Source organism: Fukomys damarensis, unplaced genomic scaffold (assembly GCF_012274545.1).
Source record: "Fukomys damarensis isolate Sample0158 unplaced genomic scaffold, DMR_v1.0_HiC HiC_scaffold_22, whole genome shotgun sequence".
Lineage (NCBI taxonomy): Eukaryota > Metazoa > Chordata > Mammalia > Rodentia > Bathyergidae > Fukomys > Fukomys damarensis.
In genome coordinates, this window is record NW_022900934.1 from 13,232,113 (window position 1) to 13,243,536 (window position 11,424).

The 11,424-nt window shown below is 53.1% G+C and overlaps 1 protein-coding gene across 5 annotated transcripts in view; it reads right to left on the reverse strand.

Moving 5' to 3' along the window:
- The window catches only part of Eya2 (EYA transcriptional coactivator and phosphatase 2), a 146,186-nt gene that overhangs the window by 4,006 nt on the left and 130,756 nt on the right, over positions 1-11,424 (reverse strand). For 4 of the 5 annotated variants that reach the window (XM_010626243.2, XM_033767026.1, XM_033767028.1 and 1 more), the window contains 4 exons: positions 9,645-9,703; positions 4,806-4,966; positions 1,807-1,921; positions 843-1,227 (listed from right to left, as the gene is read on the reverse strand). In XM_010626243.2, the coding sequence (XP_010624545.1) occupies positions 897-1,227; positions 1,807-1,921; positions 4,806-4,966; positions 9,645-9,703 (666 nt within the window). In that variant the 3' untranslated portion in view covers positions 843-896. Of the gene's footprint in view, positions 1-842; positions 1,228-1,806; positions 1,922-4,805; positions 4,967-9,644; positions 9,704-11,424 lie in introns of those variants that run through there. The other variant, XM_033767029.1, reaches the window with a different exon arrangement.

Below are 11,424 nucleotides of genomic sequence, written 5' to 3' on the forward strand. Positions count from 1 at the left end.
CACAAAATGCCAGCTTGGCGCCCACGTGAGAAACCTGGACAGTGAGGCTGCCTGCAGCTCATGCGAGAGCAGCTGCTGAGCATGCGGGACGGCCCGCTGCACACCCCAGCACCACGCACGCACACTCGTGCATACACACGCACACGCAGGGCGTGTAGTATGTTATTTCCACACAAAGCTAAAAAAGCTGTGCGTGGTGGGCCCGAGGCAGGAAGATCATAAGTTCAAGGCCAGCCTGGGCTACGTAGTGAGTTCGAGGCCAGTTTGAATTACACAGTGAAATCCTGTCTCAAAAAAAAAAAATCACTAAAAAAGTTTTTTTGTTGTTTTTTGGTACCAGGGATTGAACTCGGGTCCTATGCACTTGCAAGGCAGGCCACTGAACCGCTGAGCTAAATCCCCAGCCCAAGGAGAGGTTTGAAATACAGTTGACTAGAGGCATGTAGTATGAAAATGAGAAGATTTGTAAGGACTTGTTGACAAGTCTTTAATTGCTATTTTGACCTGAACTGGTATGATTTTAAAATCCAAAGCACCTTTATATTACGTTCAGATATAGAACTTCAGTACAGGCTAAAACTGCTTTTAAGATGGCGGGGATGTAGCTCAGTGGCACCACACCTGCCTCACAAGCATAAGGTCCTAAATTCAATCCCTGGTACTGGAAAAAAAAAATTGCTCTACGAAAATATTTCCAAAGTATTGTAAGTTGAATTTTTGCTTCGGAGAAAGCAGGTTCACATTTCTAATTAAAAACATCTCAACTAGATTTATTCTCTAGTCTTATATGTTTTTAGGTGATATAAAAATTTAAAAAAAACAAACCCTCCTAGGAGAAAAACCAGTATTCCTTGACATAAACAGGTCATCGGCTGTAAAGCCGCGACACTTAATTTCTAGTTATTCAGTCCAAGACTACAGCAGTTCCATTCCGTGAGTCCCAGTTTTTCAGTTTTAGCTGCTTTAACCCCAGCCATGGCCTGGAGGGTGTCTGGGGACCGGAGCCAGCCTGCAGCGCAGTTCCGTAGACCTCCCTGGTGTCCCCTTCCTTCGTGACCCCCCCTGGGGGGTGGGGCGCTCCCACCTCCTCCTGCCCTGTCCCTACCTGTCTTGGTGGCGCTGTAGATGTTCTCAATAGGAAACACGGAGCCCAGGCCGTACAGCAGGACTTTGGCTAAGGCAGGGATGAGCTGAGTGGTGGTGACCAGCACGTTGACACAGTTGGGCCTGAGGACACAGGAGACTGGGTCAGACCCAGAGGGGACACAGGCCTGGCCTCTTCACCCTGCAGCCTGAGCCTGGAGTCAGTGGAATCCAGGTGGGGTTGGAGGCTCAGCCAGCATCTTCAGGTGGGCTGGGCCCAGGGGTCCTCCAGCGGCTCCTCTCCTCGAAGCCTAAAGCTGCCTGACACTGGAACGTAATACTTGGCTCATTTAAAAGCAAAGGTTTACTGCAAAAGCTGCAGCTTTAATTAGCTGCACGGGCCCAGGTTACATAAATGAGTGATCTGGAGCAAATGCAGGATAACAGACGGCCATGGGGACGGGGTCAAGTGGAGAGCACAGGCCAGTTCTGATCTAGAATCTGGGAGCCTGCTGGACCCCAGGAAGTCTCTCCATTCATCTGCTCAGCTCTGCCAGCAGTGCCAGGTTTCCCCCGTGCCTTGCACACTTACACCACGTTAACAGATGTCAAGTGTGCAAGTGAGAATTTGGGAGTCCAGTTCCCCCGAATGTGGAAGAGCAGAGGAGCCACCGTCTCCTGGAGAGAATGCAGTGGCACACAGGAAAATGGGGCTGCACTTGCCGGGAATGGATGAGGTTTAGGGCCTTCAGGGAGTGGGTCAGCCAGAGGTCTGTTAGCGCCTCCAGCTCAGCTCGGAGCTGCAGCCACGTCTCTCTTTTGGGAGCTCCTATCAAACCTGGAGGCAAAGGAAAGAAAGGTGTAAACATCCTATCAGAAAGGTCTGGTGGGGAGTTAGGGAGTGGAGCTACTCTATCCCTAGTATTCAAATCCCATGACATCCAAGGTCAACTTCTGTCCAGCGGCCCCTCTTCATCTTACCCTGGCAGTGACTGACGGATTAACCCTTCTACTGGCTCTTCATCCGTCCACTGGTCCATCCCCCACCCCCACCCACCCATCCATTCATTTGCCCACCCATCCACCAACAGACCCAGCCGTCCAGCCAGCCATTCACACACTCACCTACTCACCTGCCCATCCATCCATTCATCCCATCTACCTATACAGCGAAGATTCAGAATCGCCTTCTACGTGCTCAGTATTGTACCAGCACTGAATATATAGTGATGGACAAAACACACAGCGTAGGAGCTTACATTGCTGTGGTGGAGATAAACAATAATAAAAAATAACAACTAACATCCTTTGAGTTCTTACTGAGTGTGGGGACCTGTGCTTCTAACGTGTCTTATTTCTCATCCTCCTCACAGGTCCCTCAAAGTGGACACTGATTTTATTTCTATTTTTTAGGTAAAGAACAGGAATTCTGAGGCTGGCTGACTTGTTAAGTAAGCTTAGGGAGGAAATAATAGAGAGGTTTGGCAGTTGATCTCCAAACACTGAATACGAACTCCTTGGGAAAAGGGGGCCTTGTGTTTTTTTCATTACCAGGGGTTGAGCTAGTGCTAGGCAGGTGCCCTACCACTAGGCTGTATCTCCAGCCCTTCTTTCTTTTCTTTTCTTTTTCTTTTTTTCTGATACCAGGAATTGAACTCAGGGCCTCAGCTTGCCAGGCAGGCGCTGCACCACTGAGCTACATCCCGGCTCCTTTAGTTTTATTTATTTAGGTACCAGGGATGGAACTTGGGTCCTTGTGCTTGCGAGGCAGGCGGAGGAACCACTGAGCTAAATCCCTGGCCCCTTTATTTTCATTTTGAGACACGGTCTTGCTAAGTTGCACAGGCTGGACTTGGGTTTTCGATCTTCCAGCTTCATCCTTCTGAGTAGCTGGGATTATGGGTGTCACCACCAGGCCCGGTCCCCTTGTCCCTTCTGTTCACTGCAGTATCCACAGACGGGGCCTGACCGTGGGCACACAGTTTACAGGATGAACCTCTGGACTGCTCCCAGCGCGCGTGTACCCTACTCAGTCCACACTCTCCGGAGCAGTGGCTGCTGGCTCTCCTCTCTCTGCACCTCCTGGCTCCCTGCAGGGGAGCTCCTGCTGGCCGCTGCCCCGCTCCGTGTATGGGTGGCTGAGCCGCAGGGTGACCCTGATCTGGGACTGCCCCTTCCTCCCCGCAGCCCTGACTCACATCTGAGAGGCCCCCGAGAGCGACCGTGAGGGCAGAAGAGGTGCGCTGTCTGGCAAGGGCTCCACAGTGGCTCCCCTGCCTGGGCTGTGTGATGTTGGGCAAGTCACTTAATCCCTCTGATCCCGGTTTCTGCTTCATACAATGCAGCAGGTTGTAAAGGGTGAATGAGCTACTGCAGTGCAAAGCTCTCGAGGCCGAGCCTGCAGAGTGGGCACTGTACGCTGAGCCGTGCCAACTCCCTGCTTGGCACTGAGCTGCAGTAGGACCACAGCCAGGGACGAGACCGCCCTGAAGAACCAATGGCAACCGGGGAAAGCAGAGGGCACCCACGAGAACCGGGGAGCCGGTGACGAAGGCTGCTGTTTAGTGCTTGCTACACACAGACGGAGTCCTGCCCCCCGGGTACGTGCACCGCTCAGCACCCCGCCAAGCGGAAGTACTCTTCTCCCCATTTCACAGATCTGGAAACCAGATCATGTGAGCTGCTTAAGGCCACAGATCGAGGAAGAACCGTGCGGCAGAGGCTGGGCACAGAGGGAGGAGCCTTAGAAGCTTCTGGGGCCAATGAGCAGCACCGGGCAGACAACCCCCCTACAGCCAGACAGCTGGTGCCAGGAACTGTGAGAAACGCCCTGGCAGCAGGGTAAGACTACTTCACCCCCAGGACCTCCGGCCTAGAGAATTCCAGAACCAGGGACCCAGGGCCTGGCTGCTTCCCTGCTAAACCGTCTCCAGCCCCGTCCAGACGTCTGTTCATGTGACAGAGGAAGGCTGTCCTGTCCTTGAGGCTGGCTCCCCCAGCTGGCTTGAGAACCAGTGGGAGCTCCAAGCCCGGGTGACCTGCCTGCAGCCACACCGTGACCTTCAGCCCCAGGGGCCTCAAAGTGGCTCTGACGGGGGCCAGGCGGGAGGACCAGTGATTTCTGGGTCCTCCAGCTTCCGGGCCTCCACAAGCACTGGAGAATCTTGCTAAGTGCAGATTTTGGGTCAGCAGCCTGAAGCCATGCACTTGTAACCAGCTCCATCCAGGGTGGCACAGTGGCTGCCCCAGGGACCATACCAGGTCCCCATACCACAGCGTCTCCACAGCCCTTGGGGGGCTGGCAGAACCCAGACCCTGGCTGGCTGCCTGGAGCTTCAGAATCTGGGTGTAGGTGGGGCTGAGGACCCAGGGAGCCCCACAGTGCTGGGGGGTGATTCTCCCTGCGCCCAGGCCCAGCCTCTGTAAGCGCAGCGCTCTGGAAGAGGTACCTGGTCCCCTCCTCACCTTCCTCACTGTCAAGAGAGAGGTGCAGCCCGGTGTGGATGCACAGCACACCTGAGATTCCAGAACTCTGGGAGGCTGAGGCAGGAGGATCAGAAGTTCCAACCCAGCCTGGGCAATTTAGGTACTTAGTAAGACTCAGTCTCAAAACACTGGGGCCAGTGGAGAAGAGAGGTGAGGTGGTAAGGCCCTACTGCCTAGCACGAGGAGACCCCGTACCCCCGCCAGGGCAAGTGCGGCAGCTGGAGGCCCCCACTCACCGCCCACGTTGTTCCGGTAGGTGTTGTACGTCTCCTTCACGCGCCGGTAGCGGAAGGCCAGCTTCCTCATCCAGTCCACGCCGCCGTGCACGCCTGCGCCCAGGCACAGGCCAGTGCCCGGGGCCGAGCCGTGGAAGCCATCGGTGGAGAAGTTGTACGTGCTGGGGACATGGAGCGAGGCCAAGTTGTCAGTGTGGGGAGGCCGGGCCGGAGCCACAGCAGGCCCTTGGGCTATCATGAGCCCTCTGGACGTGTGCAGGCGCTGCGTGGGTGCACTGGGCAGGAGCAAAGCCACATAGCCTAGCCCCTGCCCAGCATCTTGTACACTGGCCTAGGTGACGCCCGGTCCCTTTCTTCTGGTATCACAGTGAGCACCTCTGGTTCCTCTGGGGGACAACTGATAGCCCAGCTTGTAGCAGCCAAGCTCAGCAAAGTCTCCTGTGCTCTCCCTTTAGAATTCAAAGCTCGAAGGGAATTCCACAAAAATGGCCTGAAATCCCAGCTACTAAGGAGTCTGACGCAGGAGGATCATGAATTTGAGGTCAGTCTAGGGAAGGCCCTGTCTTAAATAAAAATAAAAAGGGCTGGGGATGTAGCTCAGTGGTAGAGTGCTTGCCTAGCACGTAGAGTTAATCATGAAAGAAAACGTCAGCTGATCCCCAGTACTTTGATCATCACACCAGCATGGCTTTGGACAGAATTTCTCTATTTTAATTTCTGCTTTAATCAGGTACAACCCATTGCTAACTGGTATTTCGCGGGTGTAAACCTCCACCCACAGCAGCACGTCAGACCGAGAAGCTCTGCACGTGAGTTGAGATGTCACAGAAGTGGCACCACGGCAGTGATCAAAGTGACAGCTGGGCCAGGATGGGAGCGGGCTGGCGGCTCACCCCTCGGCAGTACAGCGGCAGGGGAAAGGGAGCCAAGCTTCCTTCCCTCCGCCAGCAGCTCAGATCTGGGCTCGCAGAGTCCTGGAGCGAGGCGTGTGGCGCCAGGGCACCAGGTGCGGGGGATGCGGGACCAGAGGTCTGAGGCCCGAAGAGCGGCAGGAAGCTGGGCTCTGGGAGTGTGGCTGGTTTTTCTCTCTTTGTACCGTTAGATCCTTCTGCACTCTCTGTAATGAGTGTGAGTACAAAAGAGAGAAATTCCCAACTGATATCTCACTCCTGAGGCATCTCATCTTCCACACGCTGAGATTTCTCAGTAAGTATGTGCCTAATGCATATCTAAATGTATTACGCACAGACATGTGTCTGTGCACATATATAGTGTTTGTGTGTCTAATGAGTGAGTTTACACACATACACACATGCACAAGTCTCTGCAGGTGCAGATACATGTTATTTTATAATTATTTGGGTAGCACAATTATAGTGCAGATTACTGCCAACTGTGGTGGGACATTTCCTAAAACAAAAGTAGTATACAGATATAAGTGACACAGAGCTCTCGCGAAAACCTATTATAAGATTATCATTTCTTCCAGAATAATAGTGACGCTATCATTCTGCAGATATTCTGATCCTTCAATTTTTTGTTTGTTTTGTACTGGGGATGGAACTCAAGTCCTCGCAAGGCAGGCATCCAAACCGCTGGGCTAAATCCCTGGAGTGCTTCAATTGTTCTTTATGTGGGAGATGTGAGAAGTGCTACTTTGTTTTTGTTTTGGTACCGGGGGATCAAACTCCTGACCTTGTGCTTGTGAGGCAGGCAGTGGAACCACTGAACTAAATCCCCTGCCCTGTTGTGTTTTGAGACAGGGTCTTCTTATGCAGTTCAGGCTGGCCATGAACTCACTATGTAGTCCGGTCTGGCTTCGAACTTGTAGCCATCTTCCTGCCTCAGCCTCCTGCATGCTGGTCTCACAGGTGTGTGCCACCATGCTCAGCCCAAGAAGTGCTACTTCATTGAAGATAAAAACTGGAAGCTGGACCTGGTGGTGTCCTTAGTCCTGGCACAAGTTCAGGCACAAGAGGGCCACAAGTTCAGGCTCGGTGTGAACAACTGAGCAATTTAGTGAGACCCTGTCTCAAAATAAAAGGACTGGGGTGTAGCTCAGTACGAAGACCTTGGGTTTGACACAAAGTACTGGAAAAAAGCAGTAAAGGTTGGAAGCCATTTGCTTTATGTCTGTTTGGTCATTTCTCCATTTTTTAAAAATTCCTTGGGAATCAGGGAAATTAACACACATCCCTCTTAACCTTGACTTTGACCCCTTATGTCGTCCTTTGTGGAGGTCTCGTGTGGCCGGGATTTGCTGCATGGAGGAACAGGAGGCGGGGTATGAGGCTGTGGAGATGCCCCACCGGGAAGGAAAACACAGCCCTGGTGTCAGGCCGAGGCCGCCTGGTCTGGGACTTCCTCAGCTGAGGGTGCCTCTCCATTCCTGCTGCTGCTGCCTTTAAACCTCCAAGGGTCCTGGGGAGGGCTCGAGCGCCCGTGTGGGTCGGGGGGAGAGAGTGACACACGCGGCCAGTGTGGGTCAGGGGGAGAGAGTGACACACGCGGCCGCATCACTCCTCACAGATCTCTGCCAGCGGAAGTGTGTTAAGTCCGAAAGCAAGGAGCTCGTCATGGTGGAAATGGTTCGTTTGACAGGGCAGGAACATGGGCGATTGGTTTTCTCCTCTGCTCTCTACTGAATTACTCAAAAATTTAAACGACCCATAGAAAATCTGGTACGACTCTCTCAACAGCCTGTTTGCACAAAAACTTCCCTTTGCTGGGCTGGTCGAATGGTACGCAGAATCACAGAATCTTCATCTTGCCTGCCTTGCTGCTGGGTAAACAGAAACAGGGGCCAAGGATAAAAAAAAAATGTTCCACTAGGAGAAGGGAGCAGCTATCTGATCACAAATGCAGACAGCCTTCTGTCCAGGCTCCATCTGCTCTGGGCACTTTTCTAGCAGGGTTCTTTTTTTTGGTACTGGGGATTGAATGGGGATTGAACTCAGGTCCTTGTGCTTGGGAGGCAGGCGGTGGAACCGCTAAGCTAAATCCCTGGCCCTTTCTAGCAGGGTCTTACCCCGTGGAGCAGAGGCTATGGCTTTATCCTCTAGAACCTGTACCTCTTCTTTTTTTTTTTTTGGAGGCAAGGTCTTTCGGTGTAGTTCAGGCTGGCCTTGAATTCACTATGCAGTCTAAATTGGCCTTGAACTCTCGAGGTGATCCTCCTGCCTCAGCCTCTCGAGTGCTGGGATTATAGGTGTGCCCCAACGTGCTTGGCTAGAACCTGTATTACAGTGCCACGCAGTGCTTCCTCTCCACATAAAAGTTCCCATCTTGCTAGAATTTACTCTTGGAAGAGGACACACTCATGTCCATTTGGAGGGTGACCTGGGAGATGCCTGAGAGTTCTGGTAAGAGAGGGTGGTTCCTTGTGCAGGGCAAGGGGGCTGCCCAGGATGTACAGAGGGGCTGGTGAGCGTTGGGCCCTGGGTCAGGCCGCCTGGGTTTTCTGAGCGCTGCCTTCTCCACGTGTGATCCGGGTGAGCTTGAGTAGGCTGCGGAGCCCTTTCTGAGCCTCACACTCCGCAGCTGTGGAACGGGGGTGAGGGAAGGACCATGTCTCCTAGGGCTACTGTGGAGACCTGGGGCCTGAGCCGTGTGAAGCTCCAGACAGGAAGGGCATGGGATGAAATGAGGGCCCTGTGGGGCCGGTCCTCACCCCTAACTGAAGCGCCCAACAAAGGAAGGACGCCTGATGCTTGGTACTTCGTGTACAGTAAGTTCCCGGGAAACAGTTCTTGAGCCAATTGTGGGGCCTTTGGTTTCTTTTGGGAAAAAGTCCCGCGGACCACTTTGAAGTGAGGTATAAATGGCGGAGCAGGAGATGGCAGCTCAGGAAATGACAGAAGCGGGGAGCCCTGGTCACTGGGTCCCTGAGACCGAGTGCTTCCCAGAGATGACCCCGTAGAAACAACGCGGCTACCTTTAGCCTACTCCGGATGCGGAGGCGTCCTGCACTGCTGCCTGCCCGGCTGGCTGCAAACAGGGCTTGAGAATGGCTCAGCAGAGGGAGGCAGGCGCCAGCCCACCCATCGCTTCTGCCTGTGCTGCCTCTGAAAAGTCCTGCAGCTCCCAGCGCAGCAGAAGCAAACGCTGGTTTCTGGTTTGGGATGAAGCTGGGAGACCGTGGGAAGCACACGCGATGAGAGGACAAGGAGCCCTGTAACCAGCATGTTACTTTTTCTCAGGGTGTTTTTGATGTTCCTGGAGGTGTTGAATTGCGATGATTTTGGATAAGCGCAGATTAACCATGGTTCTGTTTTCATAACGTTTCCCCAGGAGTGGGCTTGGAACATTCCGGCCACATTCCTCTGAAGCAGCCTGGTTGGTTGTAGGCTGTTGGTTACTTGCTTTCCGGAAACCAGGTCCTAGGAGCGTTTCCTCCAGACACGAGACACGCTGCTTACTCATTTAAGAAACATGTTCTGAGTATGAACAACATCAATTTCATAGTAAAAATCTATGTGTTCTTCTGAACGCAGTGAAACCTCTGAAGACTTCCAACCTTTTAAGGAGGTGAGGTCAGGGCTTGCGTTTTTTACAATAGGATGTACTATCTTAGTAGGCAGCAAACAAAACAAAACAACTGAAAAGCCCAAACAGAGAGAGAGAAAGCTGAGCAGAGCCAGCAAGGAGAGGTGAAGGAAAGAGGCTACGGTGGGGGCGGGTTGTGATTTTTGAATTCAGGGAGGCCCCAGTTCGGTTCTGGCCGGAAGCACACCCATTTTGTCCTGATACCCAGCCCTCGCCTCCTACCCCACTTCCGAATTCAAGATGAGCTCAATCATTGGCCAACTGAGAAGCTCTCTGCATTCCCCGAATTCTTACCTTAAGTCTTGGCCATTGTCATCAGATGAGACATCGTCCACATGGATCTGGTCACAATCCTGTGGAAAATTTGGCAAGGAGAGAAAGAAAACTGCTTGGTTAATCTGAGGGAGGCTTTAAGAGTGGGCTTCCTGAGCCGAAGGGTTCTACTCAGGCTTTGTCACTGGACATCAGAGGTCCTTGGGCTGAGACTCGCTGCTACCTTCTCTTTGCTTTCTGTGGCTATAAAAAGGGTGAAAAGATCATTTACCACCCTGGTTGAGATAGTTCTGCAAAGGACTCTTGCTCTGAGTCACCACAGGACACCCTATGGAGAGTGGTGCAGTAGGAGGGACACAGGAACTCAGCCGATACCTCCTCTGCGGGGTGACCAGCTCAATTAGGAAGAGATGGCAAAGTGGCCCAGAGACCTATCCTTTTCGACCACCACACGTTGCAAAATATTTTCTGAAACAAAGGCCCATATGTAAGGTGGGCTTTCTCTGTCTTTCTGTTTAGTGGTGCCTGGGAATGATGCACTCCTATATCTGGACCATGCTCTGGAGCTGAGTTAAGTGGCCCGGGGCCTGGGGCACTTGCGGAGGTCCTAACCCCCACCAGTGTGGCTCCCCACCATCTCTACTGGGCCTGCCTCAGTTTACCCGGTTACTTGGCCCTGAGTGTAAGACTTCCGATCACAGCCATCCTCTGGAGGTGGAGGGATCTCTGTCCCAGCCATCCAGAGGTGCAAATGGAATTGGATTTCAGAGGCAAAGCTGACTTTACAGACCCTGGCACAGAGAACAAAATGAATAGCAGATCCCCCTGGAGCAACACCTGCCAGACCCCTCAGTCCGTCCCTCAGGCCCCAGGGCCCCTCTGAGGTCACCCAGGCCCGGGCCCCTGACAGGGTTCCAGGGGCTTCCTTCGTGTCAGGGGAAAGGCATTTGGGGAGGCTGTTTTTCTCATCTAAGAGGGGATTGGTGAGGGCGCTAAAGTGCGACAATAGTAGCGATCACATTTCGGACTTCATAAAATACTGTGTCGCTCAGCGAGACGCTACCTCATACTGGAGCGGCTGACCCGGATCGAGTTACCCACTGCGCAGGCGGCGAGAAGAGCGCCCAGGACTGGCAGTTGTGGGGGCTTTGGGGAGAATCTGATGCCCCAAACACTGCCGCCTCCCCCTGGGCTGGGCCTGGCCTCTGAAAGGGAGGCCTCGGATCTGCTTCTGATCTGTCCCGGGTCAGCGCGTGACAGAATGGATGGGACCTCAGGCAAAGGCGGAAGAGAGGCGACCCCCGGCCTGCGCACACGCGAGATGTGAAATGTGGGGCCGCAGTCCCCCAGGGCAGTCACCTCCTCCGGGAACTTCCACTTCCTGACCCTGAGAGCCACTGCCGAGCAGTGTGGACAAGGATGGCCATGAACACAGCGAGGCCCGCTCAGGAGGAGGCAGGTCTTCTCCTGGGCACGCTGAACCCACTAAACATCAGATACCTCACGCGGCTCTAGACAATGCTGGGGAAAGAAAGATCTGGAAGCTCACACATCTCCTCAGAAGATCCCCAAGGAATGCACTGGGGTTGGTTGGTGGTCAAAGGAGCTTAAGTCTTACTTAAATGCTTTCACTTAAAAAAATGCAGGATTATAGATATGCATGTATTGCTTTTGAAACACACACACTTTAGAAATAAGCCGGGGATTTAGCTCAGTGGCACTGTGCTTGCCTTGCAAGTGCAAAGTTCTGAGTTTGATCCCTGGTACTAAAAAAAAAGGAAAAAAAAAAAAAAAAAAAAAA